The 21303-nt window shown below is 51.6% G+C and overlaps 1 protein-coding gene across 11 annotated transcripts in view; it reads left to right on the top strand.

The window, feature by feature from the left end:
* The window catches only part of Nav2 (neuron navigator 2), a 394179-nt gene extending 372882 nt beyond the window's left edge, over positions 1-21297 (top strand). For all 11 annotated transcript variants that reach the window (XM_023702826.1, XM_004642702.2, XM_023702824.1 and 8 more), the window contains 7 exons: positions 1996-2231; positions 3693-3847; positions 4080-4151; positions 5417-5613; positions 6339-6457; positions 16491-16694; positions 19027-21297. In XM_023702826.1, the coding sequence (XP_023558594.1) occupies positions 1996-2231; positions 3693-3847; positions 4080-4151; positions 5417-5613; positions 6339-6457; positions 16491-16694; positions 19027-19152 (1109 nt within the window). In that variant the 3' untranslated portion in view covers positions 19153-21297. The remainder of the gene's footprint in view (positions 1-1995; positions 2232-3692; positions 3848-4079; positions 4152-5416; positions 5614-6338; positions 6458-16490; positions 16695-19026) is intronic.
* The last annotated feature ends 6 nt before the right edge of the window (positions 21298-21303 follow it).

Genomic DNA, 21303 nt, shown 5'->3' with positions numbered 1-21303 from the left:
CTTTAGACCACTGAGCCATCTCACCAGCCCAAGGCCCACATTTCAAGCTCTGGCGCTCCTCACGTTTTTGAAAGGCTCTGATCTTGTTTGCAGTTTTCACCATAATTTCAGAGCTCCATGCAAATTTTATTTTCTGGCCGGTAGGTTTTCCAAAAGCACCCTAATGTCTCCCACTACCAGGAAGCCCATTCTGGTGGTAATGAGCAGCACATGGCAGGGGAGGCCTCACCCAAGCTTGCTGGCAGTGAAATTCCACAGCTGTGCCCCTGACCTACAAGTGACAGAAGAATTCAAATGTAACTGTATCGTTAAGGGTCATGTACAGCAGGGGCTCAGAGAGCTGGGCAATGCTGGAGGCTTGATCTAGGGATCAAGTCGTGTTGTCAGACCTGGGCCTACCTCGGCTTGTCTTGTCTCTGCTTTGCTGATTGTTTTTAAGCTCCCGCTATATGATTGGTGAAGGGGCCTTAGAGTCTTGGTTTATCCTTCTAGCTTTAGAACCTCAAAGCTCTGTCTGCAATAGGGTCCCAGAAAATTCCCAATATGACCAAGGAGAAGGTCTGGTCCATCCCTTAGAGAGGATAAAGGTCAGATGGGCTCTGCTGGACCCTTGGGCTGAGCTCCCCCTAGGAAAGAATTCTGCTCCCAGGGGAGGCAGGAAACAATGACTGTCTAAAAGCAGTCTTTAAAGGACAGCCCTCTGCCCCCTGGGCCTACACTGCATTTTGCCCATGCTGCCAGGCACGGGCTATCCCGTGCTCATTTGCCACACGGGTGCTCCAAGTCCTGAGAGGTTAAAAAAAAAGAACAACAGTGACCCCATTCTCAGCCACTCGTGAACAGGCCACCGTCACTGAGCCTGGTCCTTGGTTGCTGGCTCTCAGCACATCAAGTTTTAGCATCTAGAGGGATCGGCGCAGGTTTGTATTTCCTGGACACCTGACTCCTGTGTTTTCCTGTACTGCCTAAAACGTGGGCTCTTAGAGCACACAGACTTCCTCAGGGTTCAAGCTGAAAGAGATCCATGGGCTGCAGAGACTGACCAGTGGAGCCACAGGGAGGGGTGACTTCTCATCTCCAAGATCGCCATTCCCTGGGGGCTTCAGGCAAAAGACAGAAGGACACAAAGCATATATGCACAGTGTCTTAATGATTTGCCCCTGCGATTATCATTAGTAGTAATACCATTATTGAATTTAGACTCCAAGTCTCACATTACAAACACTTTGTATGGAGTTTCAAGCCCATAGAGACTAGATGGGGCTCAGTAGTAGGAGGATCCTCAGCCTGTCCCCAGCAGGTGAGGCACGTGGGGACTTTGCTCATGCGCGTTCAGAGCAGTGGTTGGGATTAGATCGAAGCCCAGAAATGTGTCAGCACGTCCTTCCTCACAGTGAGTAATTTTGGATAAGGAAGATGATATTATAAAACAGAACCAAAGCCCTAGAAGGGGATGTTTAAAGCAGAATTACCTAATATTCCAGACAGCTAACCCTGGGGTGGATCTTTTGTTGAGGACGGTAGCCAGAAAATAATTCTTTTGAAAAGCCCGCAACCCTGGCGACGGCAGTGATCACAGGCAGGACAGGGTCAGAGTCCTCCCTACGGCACAGCTCTGCCTAAATTTGCCAGCATTCACTTTGCAAAATCAAGTGACCCATTCACCTCTTGTCTTGTTCCTCATTGTCAAGATAAAATGAAAATGTTGTTGCCTTTGGGGTATACCTAAGTGTGGGGAACAGGGGTGCCTGGTGGGCAGGAGAAAACAGGTGATGACTCGAAAGCTCAGAGTCACCAAAATAAGCCCAAAAGCAAGCCCAGGTGGTGGTTTTCTAGAGTGGCAGTGGTGTGTTTGCAGCCCCCGGGGTACCAGCCACTTTAGGTGAGCACACTGCCGAGAAAAGGGTCATATTGGGCTCCATAGTCCCAGTGAGGCGAGTACAGAGCTGCCTCTCCTACTGGGCTTCAAGTACTTCCTGTCTCTCTTATGCACAGGACTCGCAGAAAACAGCCTGGACTCGCTGGTGTTCGAGTCCTTGATCCCCAAGCCCATCCTGCAGCGCTACGTGTCCCTGCTGGTGGAGCACCGGAGGATTATCCTATCTGGCCCCAGCGGCACTGGCAAAACCTACCTGGCCAACCGGCTGTCAGAATACGTGGTGCTTCGGGAGGGGCGGGAACTGACAGACGGGACCATCGCCACCTTCAACGTGGACCATAAATCCAGCAAGGTGAGGCACCCACCCTGAGCCTGCTGGTCCCTTTCAGAACTAAGAGGCCACCTCTGTTCCCGATAGGAAGATAAGACCTTTTGTGATACAGCACTAACACAGCAGTGATGAGTACAACAATCACTACCTCACATTCTCACCCTGCTTGTGCTGTGGGCCGCACACTGGCCTTCTCACAGGGGCCGTTGTCGCTGTCCCTGTTTTACAAAGAAGGAAACAGAGCTTGAGGCCGATTGGTACCTGAGATCGCCGGGATTGTACTAAGCAGTGTAACTGAACTTGAGTTTAGTTGTTGGACTCCAGGGCCCTGTGCTCAGTGAACAGGATGTGGCCACAGCAAGCAGTACATGCAGGGAGGACAGTGTCCACCCTGCTCCGGCTGGGGCTGCCAAGTGTCCTCCAAGCCCTGTTCTTTGTGAGTGTATCTAGGTCGCTTGTTCCGGCTCGCTTTGTGCAGAGGCATGGGGCGTCGCAGGCACCTGGGAAGGCTTGCGGGCTATGTGGTGTGCTTGGAGAAGCCGAGGCCTCCACCTCCCTGCAGCTGGTCTGTTTCCATAGGGTGTAGGGGCCAGGACCTTGCATGGTTCACAGGCTCCCCGGGTGGGTTTGAGGGAAGAGCAAGGCATCAAGAAGTGCTCTCAGCTCTTAGGGTGGGGAGGGTAGCCCAGGTGTATGGCTAGCATGGCTGCCCCAGTTGGGTTTTGGTCCCTTCCTTCCCCTGGCAGGGCCGGGCACACTCCCCGCTGTGCCCCACTGGCCTGTATGAGGGACGGAGCAAGGGCTCCTTGGCCTGGGGAGCTCTGTTCTTCTTAGTGCCTGGGGCCGAGAGCCTGCAATTCAGAGGGGTGAGAGAAGGAGGAAGAAGCTGAGCTTTCTGTTACTCATGAAAACCACATTTTGACTTAAAAAGGGTGAGTGTGGGCTTCTGAGTTAGAGGAGTTGGCAGCCTCTGGGCAGTAAGAGCAGGGCCAGGGCTGCTGGGGTGTGCAGCGGCACCAGGACAGGCACTCGCGTCTCACCTCGCCCTGTGGGGACTGCGTGTCAAACACTCCTCAGCATTGCCTGTGCACCAGGACCTTGTGCCCTGAATTACTGAGGGCTGCAGGGTAGCCAGGTCCTGGGCAGGTGCTGTGGGGATAGAGATGGAGGAAGCGGCCATCAGGAGGCCACTGGGAGGTTGGCGTAGTAAAAAATAACAGGCAGTCATATTTTTAGAGAATTGTCAGAATAGGGATTTTAGAATATGCCTGTGATGCTGTTGTCTAGTTGGTACTGGCAGGACTTGCTGCCTTACCTGTGCAGGCTCTGGGTTTTCCTTCCCTGCCCCTGGAGCCTTCCACAGCACCACGCCTGTGCCCTATAGCGGGCAGATGCGCAGCTTGTGCCCTCCGCATGGCACCTTCAAGGAAAGTGCCCGAAGGCCCTGAGTGCATTCACCGCTTGTTCTACCGGCCTCTGTAGGAGCTGCGCCAGTACCTGTCCAACCTCGCCGACCAGTGCAACAGTGAGAACAATGCAGTAGACATGCCCCTGGTCATCATCCTGGACAACCTGCACCACGTCAGCTCCCTGGGTGAGATCTTCAACGGGCTGCTCAACTGCAAGTACCACAAATGGTAAAGGCCACTTTCAGAACTTTCATGGAAGGATGTGGCTCTCTGTGGGGTGGCTGGGCAAGCAGGCAGCCTGGACCTCCATGCTGCTGAAGTGATGTCACAGGCTGAATGGGGAGGGGAGGAATCGGGTCCACCTGCCTAGACACACGGATGTCACAGGCTCTGAGGCGAGCACCTTGCTGTCTGTCTGGCTGGCCTCTGACTCACACCCACTCATTCTGTGTTCCCACAGCCCTTACATCATCGGCACCATGAACCAGGCTACCTCTTCTACCCCCAACCTGCAGCTTCATCATAACTTCAGGTAGGCATCGCTCCCGTGCAGAGCATTGAAGCATGCATGAGTTCTCACCACCAGACAGTGATAGATGGAGCCTCATCCTGAGCTCAGATCTCAGCTGAAACTGTGGCTGGAGCAGTGTTACAGAGGCCACCTGGGGGGCTCGCGGCATCTCGCTGGCCCTGCACCGTCACAGGGGTCCATCTCTGTCCCCGATGGACATGAGGGTACTGGCTCTTTCTTGTGACTGTCCCATGTGGCAGGGTCTGTGAGTTATGCATCCTCACTCGGTGCCTGTAACCTGCGCTGCAGCCTGGCTAGCTCGGCCTCCTCTGCCTGATCCTGTAGGTGAGGCTGAGAATTTGGCTGCTGGGCTGGGGATACCCAAAGTGGCCTGAATTGTCACTATCTGAAAAAGTCAACTCCTCAGGCAGCTGAGCACATGGCTCCGCTCTCACTCTGGGCTTGTCCACACTTGTTGCCAGCTGTCACACAGACTCCTTGCCGTGCACAGCTGGGTTGTGCTAGCGCTGTCCTAGCTGTCGCAATCATTTTCTAAGGAGTGTGTCTGGGCCTGGCTCTGCCCCCTGCAGGCCTGCCTGGGTACTGTAGAGTCTCATCCTGTCTCTGAGCCTCTGGCTGAAGTCTTTTGGTGGCTGCCCCTACCTATACCTGGAAATTTCCTAAAGTGGGCAGGACTGCGCCCTGGTCACGCCGAGCTCTAGCTGCTTCCCTGAGCAGCCCACTCGCTCCCACCGCTACAAGGGCGGTGTTGTGCCCAGCGCCTCCCCACCCAGCCTGCCTTTCCCTATACGGCTGTCCCTCCTCCTTCCTGTCTTACCGAGACAGCTTTTCCAGGCTTCGTAGGGCTTTGCCATCTGCTTGACTCTCCTCCACTAACCACGAGTGAGCTCGTGAGAGCCTAGGGTGTTGTCAGTGTCGCGCTTACAGTTCTGCAGCCCAGCACCAGGCTCGCTGTTGGCTCAAGAGGCGGTGGCTCTCTGTCTGGCATGGTTCTGCTGTAAGGTCTGCCGCTCACCAGCCTGTGAGCCCAGATAAGCCACGTGACCCTTGTGTGCCTCGGAACTTTGGATCAGTGAGATGAGGATGGTGCTGCCTGCGTTGTAGGGTGCTGGGAGCAACTGGGAGCTCATGCAAGTGTGCAATGTTTAGGGCAGTGGTGCACTGGGAGCCCTATTAGATAGCAGCATGGACCCCTGCTGTTTGTTGAGGGTAGCCGTCATCTTGCTGACTGTTGTTGAAAGGCAATCCTCAATTGGCCTCTGCAGGTGGGTGCTCTGCGCCAACCACACTGAGCCTGTGAAAGGTTTCCTGGGCCGGTTCCTGAGGAGGAAGCTAATGGAGACAGAGATCAGTGGGCGGGTGCGGAACATGGAGCTGGTGAAGATCATCGACTGGATCCCCAAAGTCTGGCACCACCTCAACCGCTTCCTGGAGGCCCACAGCTCCTCTGACGTCACCATCGGTAGGCGGGGTCTGGGGGGGGAAGCAAGCCCGTGGGTAGGTGGTGATGTGTCTGGAACCTGGCTAGGACAGCTTATCATGTGACAGGGCACTAGACCTCGGTGACAAGTAGCAGCAGAGGCACGCTCTGCCCAGGCAGAGGTAGAGATTGCTGGCCCAGAGATGAACCCCAGTCCACGGCCCGCCCAGTCCAAACCATCCTTTGGTGTTGGCTTCATCTAGAACGAGTTTGAACAGCATTTCTGAAGGGTACGGATTTACTAGAAAGAAGGATGGTCAGTCCTGCAGCTGTCCTGACATCGTTTAGCCTGCACTTCCTTCTGTGCAGAAGCATGCCTCCACGCATCTGTCACTGCAGCCACGTGTGCGTCTGCTGTGTCCCTTTCTTCCCATTTCTCCTTGTCTCTCGAGCATTCCCTGTTGGTGCTCAGTTTTAAAAATGATTTTTGAAAAGCTATAAAATTCATCAAATGTAAATGTTCATTAACTAGCTCTGTTGTCTTAGACGTGGGAATGTGTTTCCAATCTTAAAAATGAAGATTACTGATACCACAGGGCACATCTTTTCTTGGAAGCTTTTTCCCTCTTGGGAGAGAGCTTCCCATCAGAACCCCTGCCAGAGCTCAGAAAATCCTGGGCCCTCCTGTGAACGCGTTCAGGCCAGGGCGCCTCAGGGCACCCACCCCACCCACTTCTCAGCTCTGATCTCTTTTCCTGTGGCCCCAGGCCCCCGGCTGTTCCTGTCATGCCCCATCGATGTGGACGGCTCGAGAGTGTGGTTCACAGACTTGTGGAACTACTCCATCATCCCCTATCTCCTGGAAGCTGTCAGAGAAGGACTCCAGGTGAGAGGTGCCCCTCTGGCTTGCTGCGAGTGCGAGGGAGGAACAAGACCAGGGCTCTGGCGGCTTCCTGCGGGTGTCTGGATGGTATGAGGTGGCCTCCTTGGCCCCGTGTGGTCAGCAGTCTAGCATTAGGGCGCTGGAGTGGAACAGGTGGACCACTTAACTAACTCGGGAACCCCAGAGAGTTATTTAGACGCCTGATGCCTTTCTCTCCTCCCCGACACGAGGGGGTGACTGCTGCAAGGAGATGGAATCATGCTGTGAAGCCTCGGCATAGCTAGTGCATGAGGAATAGATGAAGCATTGCACACAGACCTGTGTGAGGCACTTACAGGTTTTTTTCAAGTTTCATTTTTATGAGTAGATGTGTGCAGCATATGATTGTGTTCGTCCTGGGGAGTTGGTATGTGCACAGAACATATCTTAATTCTTTTTATGTCCCCGTCCCTTCTGCTCCTTCCGCTTCTTGGTCACAGCTTACAAAGTATGTTCATGGCTGCAATTCGGAGCAAGCCCCAGATTTAGTTCAGGATTTGAGCGCAAGCGTTGGTTTACTTATTTTTTCTACTCTTTTCAAGAGAGACCAGTTGAGGCTGAAAGACAATGCGTGACTTTGCCATGGTCACAAAAGACCTGGAATTTGAGTCCCTGCCTTCTAGGTGAACTCCAGGTGCTTAGCCCTGCCCTCCACCCTCAGCCTGGCCTGCACTGCCTGAGGTCAGGACCTCTCCCAGGTGGCCGTGAGGTCTGTAAGTCAGGATGTCTTTCCTGCCTAGTGGCAGTGGGAAAGCACAGAATCTTCCCAACTCGCTCAGCTGGGGTGTACCCAAGAGCCAGCCTGTGCTCCACACCGTGGCAGCCGCACTACTGTTGCGCCTCGTAGCTGCTTGGGCTCTCAGCCCGTCACGAGTGTCCCCGCACAGAGGACAACGTGGCACCCGGCTCTGCGGCCAGGCTCTCAGAGCTTCCACGTTTCCTCCATGCTGGGCAGTGCATGCAGACACGAGACAGCGTGGCAGGTCTGTGCAGGGGGCGGGCAGGGTACACCCGCAGCATGTGTGTGACCGTGTAAGATAAGCACTTCCATTGGGGTTTGTTGTGGCTCAACACTGGGCTCGTTCTGGAGAAAATGGGACTTTGTGGCAGCCATCACGGACTTCAAAACCATTCAGGGCTGATAGAACTTGAAAGAAAAACTACAGTGCTTCTTGCGGCTGGTGTCTCGTGGACCGGAAGGACCCAGAGCGTGTCTGCAGCAACATCGAGCAACCACGCTGAGCTGCAGGTGGGCAGCCTCTGCCCAGCTTGGAATCCCGCTTAGCAGTGCTTGCTAACGGATGATGTTTTCATAATGGAAGCAGGACAGACCTCTAGTGTCCCTGATGGAACGTCCTAGGGCCACACCCAAACAGCTGCCCAATGCTCCCTTCCCTCAGGCCACGGGAGCAGCTCCCAGCTGCCTGGAGTCTGCTGTGTTTCAGAAGTTCGTTCTTTGCTCTTCGAAAGCTTCTCGCTTCTCTGCTTTGTTTTTTCTTCAGTACTGAGGAATGAACCAAGAGCCTTTGTGATAAGCTGTAGCTTAGTTCCAGGGGCGGGCAGGCTGGCTGGCTGGCTCTCTCCCTCCCTCCCTCCTTCCATCCCTTCCCTTCCCTTTCCTCTTTTCCCTTTTTGTTTTTCTTAAATTTTATTGGTACATTTTAGATATGCATCATATCTAATATGAATTTGTGCCAGTACCTAATATATCTTGCTTATTCTTTCTCCTGCCCTGTCCCCTCCCTTCAGCTCTTCTTATTCCCAAAAGCTGGTTTCATTCTTTCCTTCTATCCTCTTTTCTTTTCCCTTTCCTCCTTTCTCCTTCCCCCCTGCCTTGTTCCCCTTCCCAACTGAACATTTTCTCTCCATAACACAAAATCTATTCTATAGTTTCCTCTTTCTTTACAATTTCAGTTTCTTATACCAGAGAAACAGTGTGGGTCTGTTTTTTGCCAGTACCATGCCGATTTTATCACTGTAGCTTTGTAGTGTAATTTCAACTCCACCTTGCCTTTGTTGTCTAGAATTACTTTTGCTCTTTTAGGTCTTTTTTCCCCCCCCTGGAACCAGGGATTGAAGTCAGGCCCTTGTGCTTGCCAGGCAAGCATTTATTCTACTGAGCTATCTCCCCGGCCCCTCTTTTAGGTCTTTCTGATTCCAAATGAATTGTAAGATTGTTCTCTCTAGTTCTATGAGATATGCTGTTGGAATTTTGATAGGGCTCATGTTATATCTGTGTAACAGCTTGGCAAGTATGACCATTTTCATTATATTGGCATTGTCATTTAATTGTAGAAACTGTCTGATTTCTTCTTCAATGTCTGGTTGTTCAGGAGGGTGTTATTCGACTTCCGCAGGTTTATGAAATTCTTGTGGGGTTTTTGCCCTTCATTTCCAATTTTGTTGCAGTATCTTCAGATAATATACAGAGGATGATTTCCATTCCTTTGAATTAACTTAAGTGTGTGCTGTGAGCTAGCGTGTGGCCTATTTTGATGAGCTTCCTCTATACAGCTAAGAATTCTGATGGCGTGGGGCAGAACGCTCTATAGATATCTACTAAGGCCCTTTGTTCAAAAGTTTGGTTCAGTTCTAATATTTCATTGTTCATTTTTTGTCTAGTTGCTCTCTGTGTGACAATAGGGCATTGACAGCCCCCATTACAGTTCTTTTTTTTTTTTTTTAAATTTTATTTAATTATTTGTGGGGGGGGCAGCTCAGCCCACCAGGGGGCGGGGCTGGCTGGCATGTGGTGCTGGGGGATTGAACTGCGGTCCCTGTGCTTTGCTAAGCTTGTTCTAAGTAGGTGCTTTAGACCACTGAGCCATCTCACCAGCCCCTCCCATTACAGTTCTGTTAGTGCTTATTTGATTTTTCACATCCATTAATATTTGTTTTAGATAGCTTGGTACACTGGTGTTTGGTGCATGCACATTTATGATTATTATATCTTCCTCAGCTTGTTCCTTTAACAAGTATGTAGTGAACTTCTTTGTGTTGTAATCTTAGCTTGAAATCCACTTTGGCTGTAAATACAATAGCTACTCTTGCTTTTTTCTGAGTCCCTAAGGCATGAAATATTTTTTCCATTCTTTGACTTCTAGTCTATGAATTTCTTTTTTGAATTAAATCTGTTTCTTATATGCAGCATATTGTTGGATTTTGCTTCGTGATTCACTCTGCCCATGTTTCTTGTGCTTGGTGAGTTGAGACCATTTATGTTGATGGTTATAACTGGTATATATGGTCTTATCCTTGTCCTGTTATTTTCCTGTTGATGGCTCCCTTTTATCTTCCTCCTGTTTAGTTACTTGACTTGCCAGGTGGATTCATTCTGTTGGGGTTCTTGGAGCTATAGTCCTTGTTTTCTCTCTTTTGGAGGGAGGGTGGTACCAGGAATTGAACTCAGGACCTTGCACTTGCCAGGCAGGTGCTGCTCTGCCAATCTATATGAATGGACCCTAGTTGAGGTTTGATCCTCAGTACACATGCTGTGCAGGCCCCGAAACCCTGAGTGCACCATGCTGGTCCCAAAACCAGGTGTGATGGCACATGCCTGTAATCCTAGCACCAGGAAGGCAGAAACAGGAGGATCACTATGAGTCTGAGCTGTGTAGTGGGACCCTGTACCAAATAAATACCAATAAAAATAAAAAATGGCTCCTTGTCTCCTCCTAGAATGTCCTTCAGGACACGTGGGAGTACTGGTTTGGTGGTTATGGATTTCCTCAGCTATTCTTTGTCATGAAAGTATATAGTTTCTTCCTCAATTATGAAAGATAGTTTGCGGGGCGCATCAGTTTGGGCCGGAGGTTGTTTTCTTTCAGGATTTGTAAACACTTCCCTCCAAGCTCTCCTGGCCTTTAGGGCTTGTGTTGAGAAGTCTGCTGCGATTCTATGCTCTTTCCTTTATAGGTGATGTGTTTCTTTTTTCTGTCAGCTTTTAATATTCTGTTCTTGCGTTTAATTTCTGGAATCTTGAACCTTGTATGCCTTGGATAGGCTCTTTTGATTGTGGCCAACTGGAGTTCTGTGTGCCTCACTCTCTTCCTGTCGGATTCTTCTCCCTGCTTGGAAGCTTTGTGCCATCACGACTGTGAATGGGTTTTTATGTTGTTTGCACGAGCTCCTGCTTTTTCGTTCACTCTGCTTAATTTTATGTTCTTTTTCTTCCTCTAGCAGCTCCTAAATTTCTTTTTCATAGCATGTGGGTATTTTTGAGAGATCTTTCATGGAGTCCAGAGATACAGCTCAGCCGTGCAGCGCCCACCTAGCAAGCGCAGGGTCTCTGAGTTTGATTTCCAGCACAAAAAACCCCTAAAACCTTCCTTTTCGTGATTGCTAACTGAAATTCTGTCTTCTATTTCTGATGTTGTACCTTTATGTTGCCTTATTCTGCTGTTTGTATGTTTGGTGGAATGTTCAATCTCCTGGATATCTGTATGAATCTGTTTCATAGGTCGGACTCATAGTGACCTGCCTGTTTACAGCCTCCCAAGAGCTGGGATTACAGGCGCGTGCCGCCACACCCAGTCTCAGTTACCACCTCAGTATACCCCAGGGGCGGGGCCGGTGTGGCAGGCCTAGGGATCAAACCCCCGGCCCTTGCACCTGCTTGCAGGTGCTTTAATCTGCTGAGCTATTTGGCCAGCTCTTGATTTGATCTTTTTTTCTAATGATTCATTCATCCGCTTTGTTATACCTACTGTCACCATTACAGACAGCCCAGGTGGACAGTTTTCAGATTCATACATCTCATGAACACCTGGGTTTGCCTTTTGCAAGCTGGAAGTCTGAGGCTGGATCTTGCTTCCATGACTTTCCATTTTCTTTTATTAGCTTAACTCATGGGTTGGTGCTTATGATAGATAGCTGTATTGGTAGTATTGAGACTCCTTAGGAAGTGCTTACTTCTCAGAGCTGTCTTCTAGGTGTAGCTAGCTACCTGTTGGGTTTGGAGTCTGTAGTAAGACCCTCCCCTTCAGTTTATTGGGGATCACATGCTGCTGCCTGTGTGGCCTAGCCCCTGGCTTCTTGGCACTTGCCTATAGTATTATTTATAACCCTCAGGCAATGTCAATTTGGGCATACTGGTACCAGCAACTGATTAAAAGAATGATCTCCACTTGGCTAAAGTAGTACAGTCAGCAACAACAGTAGCATCGAACACAGCCTAGAAAATGATAAATTTAGGTAAGCATTAATTTGGCACTTTTGTCCCTATAAACTAGACTTGTGGCTACATAACAAAATCTAGCACAAACCAGAAAGTTGATATAGTAAATATGTCCTCGATATGACGAACCTCAGGAGAGAAACTTGAGAAAGGGTTGGAGGGCTGGCCAGATAGCTCAGCAGATTAAACCACCTGCTTAGGCAGACGGAGGGACCAAGGTTTGATCCCCAGTATGCTGTGCAGCCCTGACTCCGGGGCGTGCTGAGATAGCGAATGAGACCGGGCATGGTGGTGCGTGCCTGTAATCCCAGTGCTTTGGAGGCTGAAAACAGGACTCTGAGTCTGATCTGTGTAATGAGACCCTGAAGACCCTGTACTAAATACAAAAAAGGGGAGGGGTTGGAGAAATAGCAGAAAAGGACAAGATTAGAAGGGAGGCTGGAGAGCAAAGGAAAATTACTTAAACTTTAGGAAAGTGGTGAAGAAGACAGGAGGGAAAGAAAGAAGGAAGAGACGAAAACAACAGAATAGGACAATGACCACCACACAAAAAATACTGCTCGTACTCATAATCAAGAAAAAACGAAGACAAAAATATCTACTCCCAAGTTGTGTCTCTGCTGTCACTGGTAGACAGAGTGGGCCAACAAAGCCCAGTGCCAAGCCGATTAACTCCAGCAAGCATTGTGGATTTACGCCAGGGGCGCTGAGCATCCCGGCAAGCCTGCACCTTCGTTCACTGAAGTTCCAGCCAGTCTCTGGCTGTGAGGCTGGAACCTCACTTGTTCATCCCATGACACTCCATGTGCCTTTTGCTGGCTCGAGCTCAGTTCTTCGACCTTCTGCCAACTTGAATCCGGTTCCCCCGCACCTTGACACAGGGATCTGCTAGATGGAGCCAACCCGAAGTTGTTCGGAGTTCTGAGCCCAGTTGTTACTTCTCCAAGATCATAACCAGCCACTCACCTTCTGCTAGGGGACATCTGAATAACTCACAGGCACTGCAGCCCATTGTTTCCACTGCTCTGCTTCCCTGGTGCGGCTATCTATGGAGGCCTCTGTGGTCGCCAGTAGTTACCATACATATACAGGTTCGAGCTGCCCCTCCCATGTCATGAGTCAGAGCTCAAGGAGAAAGCACTGCTTACCACCTCCTGCATTGAGGCCTCTCTTCACTCTTTGTGGGCTTTAATTCTTCCTTAGGTCTTTGCTGGGTGCCAGGGACCCACTTCCCTCCTTGTCTTCCTCATGCTGTTATATGCCAGCATCTGGGCACCAAATCTCAGAGAAGCTGTCTCTGCTGTTCACCACTCTGCTGTCTTCTGTTTTAAATGGATCTCATTAAACTCCCCATGCTGGGCTTCAACTCAAAATCCTCCTGCCCCAGCCTCAGCGCTTGTACTCCTGGAGTGTGCCACTGTGCCCAGCCTTTCCTCTGTCTCTGAGTCCTAGGGACTGTGAGATGTGTATGCCTGGCACTTCTGGGATCCCTGAGGAGCAGGGAGCATTGCAGGCAGGACAGGTCCCCCATGTACTTCTATTCCCAATTCCTTCCAAGTCCTGTCGCTTGTATCCTCTTTACCCCAAACATATTTTCTGGCAAGAGAGGGGAGTGACCTCAGAGTCGTCTGAAAGAAGCGTGGGGTCTGGTATATCCTTTGGACCTGAACTGAAAGGAAGGTTTTTGGGCAAGGGAAGGGGAGGCTGACACTGGGAGATAACCTAGAGGAGCAGGGGTCTTTCTCCACAAGGGCAAGTGAGCCCACAAGCAGGGACTTGGGGATAGCTGGGGAACAGAGTTGCTGCCTCCTCCTGAGTCGCATCCACTCAGTGTGAGAGAGAAAACCATTGCTTCCTTGTGCCCTAGGCCTCTGGAGGAGAAGGGAAGCTTACTGTTACTCACTAGGGTCCTGCCTGGTGCATGAGCTGGAGCCAGGGCTGCCCACGGTGCTGTGACTTGGTGTACACATAGGAAGCCTTCCCTGCTTTGGCGAGAGCCTCACCAAAGCTCTCAGGGGGGCTGGTGGGATGGCTCAGTGGTCTAAAGCACCTACTTGGAACAAGCTTAGCAAAGCACAGGGACCACAGTTCAATCCACCAGCTCCACATGCCAGCCAGCCCCACCCACTGGTGGGCTGAGCTGGCCACACACACACAAATAAATAAATAAATAAATAAATAAATAAATAAATAAAATTAAAAAAAAAAAAAGCTCTCAGGAGCTATCCACAGGTGTGGACATGCCTGGAGGAGAGGCGGCATCACCTCCGCCTGTTGGATACATGGTAGCTCTCTAGTGTCTTTCCTGATGAAAGGGTGTGTGTGTGTGTATTTGTGTTTGTGTAGGGCTTCCTGAATGTGACTTTGATGCCACCTTGTGATTCTAGGAGCCCATGCAGCTCATAGAATCATAGGGTCACAGAGGCCTGGGATTTAACTTCCCATGTCTTGGCCTCAGCTTTCCTGCTTGCTTTTCCTCATCCAATATGAAGGCCAAGTTCTTTCCCTGCCCCAGGAAAGTAAGTAAGTGAATGTCTGTCTGCCTGTCTGCCTGCCTGTCTGTCTGTCCATCCAGCTGTCTGTCTGTGCTGCTGCCCTCAGGCTTCTACAGTGGAGTGATGTCCTTTGCTCCAACGGTACTGACTCAGCCATTCATCACCTGAATTTAACTCACGTCCAGGAGACAGCAGGGAGCTTGTAAAAATATTTTCTGTTCTTAAAGATGATGTTCACTTCACCTTACATGCATTTGTCTTATGACTCAGTCCCCAGTCCTGTTCCCCTTTGGAGTTGTCATTGGAAACACTCACCAAAGTGTCTGAAGTCTGCAGAGCAGCTCTTATGACCAGGTGCCCGGATGGGCTGTGGAAGGGTGAGGTGGCCATCTGTCAGTTCCCAGACTGCCCCAAGGCCCTGGCAGTCTCCAGTCTCCAAGCTGAAGCTTCCTCACCTGTACATGGAAAGTTGGACCAGGAGATGTTTTTTTCTGTCTGGTTTCTATGAAGCCCCCAAGTCCCTCAGAACGCTGGGGGCTGGCTGGGGTCAGAGATAAAGGGCAAAAGCATGAGAGCAGCAGGGCTGGAGTCTCTGGAGACTTGCTGACCTGTGACCCAGGGATGCTGCAGCCTTCGGCTTTTCCTGCAGCCAAGGGTGGAGACAAAAGTGGGAGCTGTCTGCAAGGAGGGTGGTTCAACCTGGGCAAGTGAAGCCACACTTGGGAAAGGCAGCCGAGACCCGTGGGGAAGACCATGGAGGGAGAAGCTCCTAAGCACAGAACGCTTTTGGTCTAAAGCAGCTTCCGTCCGCGATAAATATGCCCAAGAACATCCTGTTCTTTTCCATCCTGACACACAGGTGTATGCACACGCCACTTCCCATGAGCACTTCCTGCTCACATTGTCAGTGGCCTTTAGGGTGCCAGGCTGCATCCTTAGCCCTGGCCTCACCATCTACCCAGGTCACAGAAGCTGTGGGGACAGACTGTGGGGACAGACTGTGGGACAGGGAGGTGCTCACAGAAGGCTCTGGGTGTCTTGGGGAACAGGCAACCACTGACAGGTGGGCCTATCTGAGATGGAACAGGGTGGGTGGCATCTGAGACAAATCGCACGCAGACCTGGGGAGGCTCAGATAGTGGGTGCTTCAGGAAACAGCAGCCCAGCCAGGCGGCAGCCAGGCTGACATCTGGGGATGGTGTAATCACGCTTTGGGTCTGCTGAGTCACATGACTCTTGTCACAGTAGCTCAAAGAGCAGTCGCTCAGTGGTGGGGAGATCAAGGCCCAACCAAGGAAGCTGGTTGCTGGTTTGAATTCAGCTGTGCACTGCGCTTCACAACTGGCCCTCCTGTGGTTTTGTCAGTCCCGGGCTGTGGTCTGCTCCATTTCCAGCCTCTTGCTGTAGGATTCCCAGAGGTGTGGAGGATCACCCCAGCAGGAGACCGTGCAGCCTGTGTGTGCAGGAGCTTTCTATCTCTGTGCCTGTGGCCCCCTAGTGGGGGTGTCTAAGATCAGACAGAGGGACAGTGAGCACTGCCCCCCTCATCTGTGTGCATACAGTGACACGTAGTGGGCAGACTGGGCTTCCTCTTCCGTCTTCCTCTTCCCTGGGCCTGAGCCCCCACCCACAAGACATAGATACAACAGGGATGCACCTTTCCAAGCCACACAGTGATTAACAAGGCAGTATGACACACTGCCTAGGACCCCCTGGGCCCCACAAACTGTAAGGTACACGGACCACACCCAGCTGCCTGGAGATGGAGCCTTGGAGTTTTGTTCTTCAAAGACTGTCCTGGTTTCTCAAAATTGCTAGTAATAGTCACTGAGATCATTGTATCTTTAGATCTTCAGACTTAAGAAAGGAACTCGGAGGCATAGTATGTTGGTCTCGTAAAACTAACTGATAAGGCAGTGCACTGCTTTAAAATCAAAGTAGTTATTTGGGGCAGTTTTGAAGTCATGTGACAGGGAGAAGGGCATCCTGGTTTAAGCTGACCATGGTGGGAGTATTTACACCACAGAAATTGGCATGCTTCAAATCTGGCTGTTTTTCTCCCAGAAGCCAGTGTTTCAAATCAGACAAGGAAGGCCCAGCAGTTAAGAGCTGCACAGTGAGTCCCACAGCAGCCCCGCCTGCTTCAACCCCTGCATCCTGCGGCCCTAGTACCTCATGCTGTCTGCATGCTGGGTGACTTCCTTAGGTTGGGCTTCCAGAAGGAGCTCATGCTGAGTCTGGGAAGTTTGTGCAGGAAGCGAAACACTGGGGCTGCATAAGAGTTCTCAGCCCAAGTCTTAGTCCTTCCCTCCTTGCCTGCTTTCAGCTGTACGGACGGCGTGCGCCCTGGGAGGATCCGGCCAAGTGGGTGATGGACACATACCCCTGGGTGGCCAGCCCCCAGCAGCATGAGTGGCCCCCACTGCTGCAGCTTCGGCCTGAGGATGTTGGTTTCGATGGCTATGCCCTGCCACGGGAGGGCTCCGCCAGCAAACAAGTGCCCCCCAGCGACGCTGAAGGAGACCCGCTGGTGAGTCTGAAGCTCTCAAGCAGCTCTACCCATGCACTGGCCCAGGTGGGACCAGGGCGTGCTGGAAGGACCTGGGCACTAAGCCCGGCTTGGCCTCAGAAGGCTGAGCACCCCCAAGACTAGAGACGCGTGTGCCAGTATTTTCTCCCATGGTTTTAGTTTTTCACCAAAGCCTTTGCCCTGCCTGAAATTTTTTCTGGTATAAGGTCAAAGGTTGAGTTTGATTCCCCGCACCATATAAATGTCCCTATACCTGTTTTGTCTATTTGCCCATTGAGTTGAGATGCCACCATTACCACGTGCTGTCCTGGTCCTCCTATCTGTCCTACTGAAAAGAGAACAGAGGAAGAGCATGCGGAGGACCAGGAGCCCAAGCCTAGTGAGACAGCACACAAACTGGAGGAGGTGTGGCCCCTGGTCAGGGCTGGTCACTCGTCTAATCAGTGCTGTCATTGTCTACAAATCTAAGCCCCATACCTAGTCCTACCACCCAATTACCCTACCCAGTCTGAAGCCCCATAAAGTAAAGAAGCAGCAAAGACACCCAGACCTCCCACGGTTAAGTAGCTGTTATCCTACCTGAAATCTGGCCCCGAGCTTCTTTGGCACCAATGGCAAAAAGAAAAGTACAACAGAGAATATGATTTACATTCCCATTCCCTGATGAAAGTAGTCATCAGAGACTCCACAGGATTAACAGACAACCGGTTTACTGTGCTGTCCCTGCCGGCCAATTGGTTTGCTAGATGAAAACTTCATCATAATAGGTGATCTGTGTTGTGTGGGAGAGGTAGCTGGGTTCTGTGGAAGATTGAAACCTGAACTGTCTGTCTGAAGGATGTCATGTTAGTGTCATTAACACAACCAGCTTGTAGCATCCACATAGTGATTTCATGGAAAAAGAAGGACACTGTGATGGCGCCTGTAATGTAGCCGCAGAGTCATTTGGTGCTCATCTTTTGGATGTACATTGGAAGCAGCTTTAGAACATGTTGAAGAAAGAGCAACTTCCTGAGACAGTTTTAGTTTCACTCACTGAGCTGAGAAGTCACTCAGGTGAGAGGCTTTTCACAGAATTTCTTTTCCAAATCCAGGTCCCCAGAAGTGGGCTGGGGCAATGCAGCCTCCCTCACTTGTCCAGGTAGGTGTTGGGTGTTTCGCCCACGGCCCACACCCTCTGCCCAGGACCCCGATAACTGTCTCGTGGTGCACTCCCTCCCGAGCCTGCATCCTCCACGAGGGCTGCCCTTGGCTCCAGTCCCGTACTGCAGCTGTGGTGCATCCAGACGAGTGAATAGCCGATCCCAGCTGCCTAGGCTTGTCTGTGGTACTTCACAGTCACCTCCTCCTCTCCGTGGCTCTGCAGGTGGACACCGCTCATGTCCTCTGGCCTGCCTTCTGTGGGAAGCACTGCATAGTGTCTGAGGGGCAGTGGGATTTCATACCTTAGCCCAGGGTGGCCCCGTCTCCTATCTTCTTTGCTATGTGAAATAGAAAACATACAATTCATAGTTCTGTGTAAATTAAACATTGTTTTTAGTTCCCGCTCCATCCCTAAACCACTGGCCAGTAGGATGCAGCTGTGGGAAGACAGCAGAGTTTGGTTTCTAAGTGCCTCCTTCGAGTTAGATGAAGAAAATGTGCCAGGCAGGTGTGCAAAGCTAGCCCATCCGTAAAGACCTGAGGCACACGTTGCCCGTCCACACCCCGTCAGCCCTGCTGGACATGCACTGCTGTCCTCCCGTCTGCATAGGAGGGCCTGCAGGCTGGAATGCCTTAGTAGGCCTCTCGGGTCGTCACCGGACACCTGCTTTCTGCCTGTAGCTGGCGTCTCCACCACTTCCCAGAATCAGCAGCTCCCAGCTAGTCCAGGGTCAGAGCCACGTGCCCCGAGGGACTTCCTGCTTCTTAAGGGCTGGGTGTGCGTCCCTCGTTATTGATGACAGTACCTATGTTGGTTGCTACTAGGATGACATCTATACCCAGCAGAAGGCTAATGTCCAGGGAAGGTGTTCCCCTCCCCAGGGGAAAAAAATACATTTCATACTTACTAAGGACTTTTTGTTCTTTTTTCAATACTGCATATGTATTAACCCAGTCTGCACTGGAACATCATAGGGCGGGTACTACTGTTGACTTACAATGGACCAGTAAAGGATTAGGCACAAAGGTTAAGCCTCTCCCCAAGGTCATGCAGCCAGAGGGAGGAGCGGCAGGGCCTTGCATTCTAGGGAGCTGTCCCCAGCTCCGTGCCCCAGTCTCCCGGAGCCGGAGCCGTTGGCCTGTGCCCAGGCTGCTGCCTTTACCCCACCGCTCTCTGCTCTTCCCCCAGATGAACATGCTGATGCGGCTGCAGGAGGCTGCCAACTACTCCAGCCCGCAGAGCTACGACAGCGACTCCAACAGCAACAGCCACCACGACGACATCCTGGACTCCTCCCTGGAGTCCACTCTGTGACAGAGGTCCGGCCCTGGGGCCTGCCCGCCACCTCCGCTCCTCACCCGGTCCATCGCGCCCTCTGCATCGACGACTTCCTGAGCCAGCCGGCTGCGTGCAGCCTGTGAGCCGCAGAAGCACCGCGTCCTCCGCCCCTCATCAGCTGCCGCCCTCCGGGGCCGGCCTGCTCCCACAGTGACGACTGCACTGTCTCCTGTCGGACCTCCCTCCTCGTTTGGCCTTGTTGCTGTGACCTCCACAGACACGCGGAACATACTTCTCGGGAAAGGATCGTTGCCGTTGAAGATGAAAATCACTGACAGAGAACGCACTGGAAGCTCTCAAAGCAGACGCCATCCTGCCCGGAGCTGCCCAGGGACAGAAGAGACAGGACCGGAGTGGGTGCTGCTGACAGCGCTGAGCCGCCCGACCTCCCCTGGCCCGGCACAGACCTGGTGCTAGCAGGGCGCTGGTTGTGGCCACCCTCCCTGTGCTGCAGAGCTCCGGCCGGGCAGTCTGAGATGAAAACGTACCTTGCTTTTCTGTTTCTTACACGGCGCTCTCCTTCCCCGAGGGGTGTCTTGTCAGTTCTCCTTCGGCCCCTATTGCGGGCCCCCAGCCCTGGGTGAGCCTCTCGGGGGCATGCCTGAGTCAGAATGTGAGCGAGCGCGCTGGCGTGGCTGTCTGTGCAGAACCGCATGTGTCTGTCCCCTTTATTATTGTCTCCTTGAATCAGGTCGCTTTGTATTTTATTTCTCTGCAAACACTGTGTATATTGCGAAGCGTTCTACCCTGGAGAATGGTTGCCCTTGGCGATGTGAGGTTGAGTGTGTGTCTCCCTTCCGGGCTCATTGGCTTTTAAAGATGTTTCTCCTTCCGCGCTTGCTGAGAATCGATCCTTTGGTGAGGGTTAGAGCTGCAGGACTTGAGTTTTGGTTTGGTTGGGCCTGCTCTGTTTTGGCTTTGAGTTGTCCATCTTCACTGTTCTACACACTCGCCTCCTCCGGCCGGGGCAGGCAGCTCATGTCCTTGTAGGTGGCTGAGGACTATGGGGTCCTCCTCTCCTCCTGGGGAGTCCAGAACCTTGCCTTTCCTGCACTCCTCCAGGGTCGAAGTCACTCTTCGGGCACCCCAGCCCCAACTCAGGGTGGGCGGTGAGGACACCTCGCAGAAGACTTGCACTTTTCCTCACGACCAGCGCAGCTCAGCTCAGTGGGAGGGGCGCGGCCACCCCCTCCCGGATGCCCAGCCCAGCCCTACCCTCGGCCGGCGGCGCACGCCTGGCCTGTTCGGTGCTGTCCTTCCCAAAGCGATGCCTTACTGGGTTTGTACTGACTGTGTTCCTTCACCTGAGTGTTGTGTCTGCCTGATGTTTTTGTTTCCCCACCAAACAAACAGGGCTAAACAGTCATCCATTCCTTAGAACTCCTCAAGTCGCCGTGACCTTGCTCATCCAAGACTCGAGTATATGTGGATGCATGACCGTGGGAAAAACAAAAAGGAAAACAAATCCATTTTTTAGGTTCTTGTCATCTCCAGCTGACAACCTGACAGGACAATGACCTTCGTCACCAGTCCAGTGCATGTGACCCTGCTGGTTCCTTCTGCTGGGTCCTTGCTCACTGCGATTTTGTGCACCGCGTGTGGTACCCCTTTGAGTTGTTGATTTCTGCTTTATAAAGAGAATCTTTGTTGAACCCCAGTGAGGGTGTTGGGTTTTTGGTTTTTTTGGTTGTTTTTTTTTTTTTTTTTTTTTTTTGCATTTCTTTTTCTGAAGATTTCTGACATTGTATTCTTATTTTGAATAAGACCGAAACTGCCCAATATTGCTTGGAATAACACCCCTGTCTTCCGTTTTTGAAAGGAGCCCCCACTAACTGGTGACCAGAAAACCTCTCCACTGTCCCTGCTTCCATCTCGGTCAGCTTAAATGCAGTTCTGCTCAGCCTTCATGAGTCATCAGGGTGTGGGTGTGTCTTACTCTGTCTTGGTTTTTAATAAAACTTTCAACCATATATTTAGCCTGTGACCAAGAGCCAAGCCCTGCGCCTTCCGGTAAGCCTGAAGGGTGGTCCTTCTCAGACGATGTATCTCCCAGTGATGACCTTACACGTTCATACTGTGAATTTGGGAGGAAATGAAACTGACCTCCTCCTCCTCCTCCTCCTCCTC

This window comes from Octodon degus, unplaced genomic scaffold, assembly GCF_000260255.1.
Source record: "Octodon degus isolate 3935 unplaced genomic scaffold, OctDeg1.0 scaffold00159, whole genome shotgun sequence".
Lineage (NCBI taxonomy): Eukaryota > Metazoa > Chordata > Mammalia > Rodentia > Octodontidae > Octodon > Octodon degus.
This window is presented reverse-complemented; position numbering and strand designations above follow the sequence as displayed.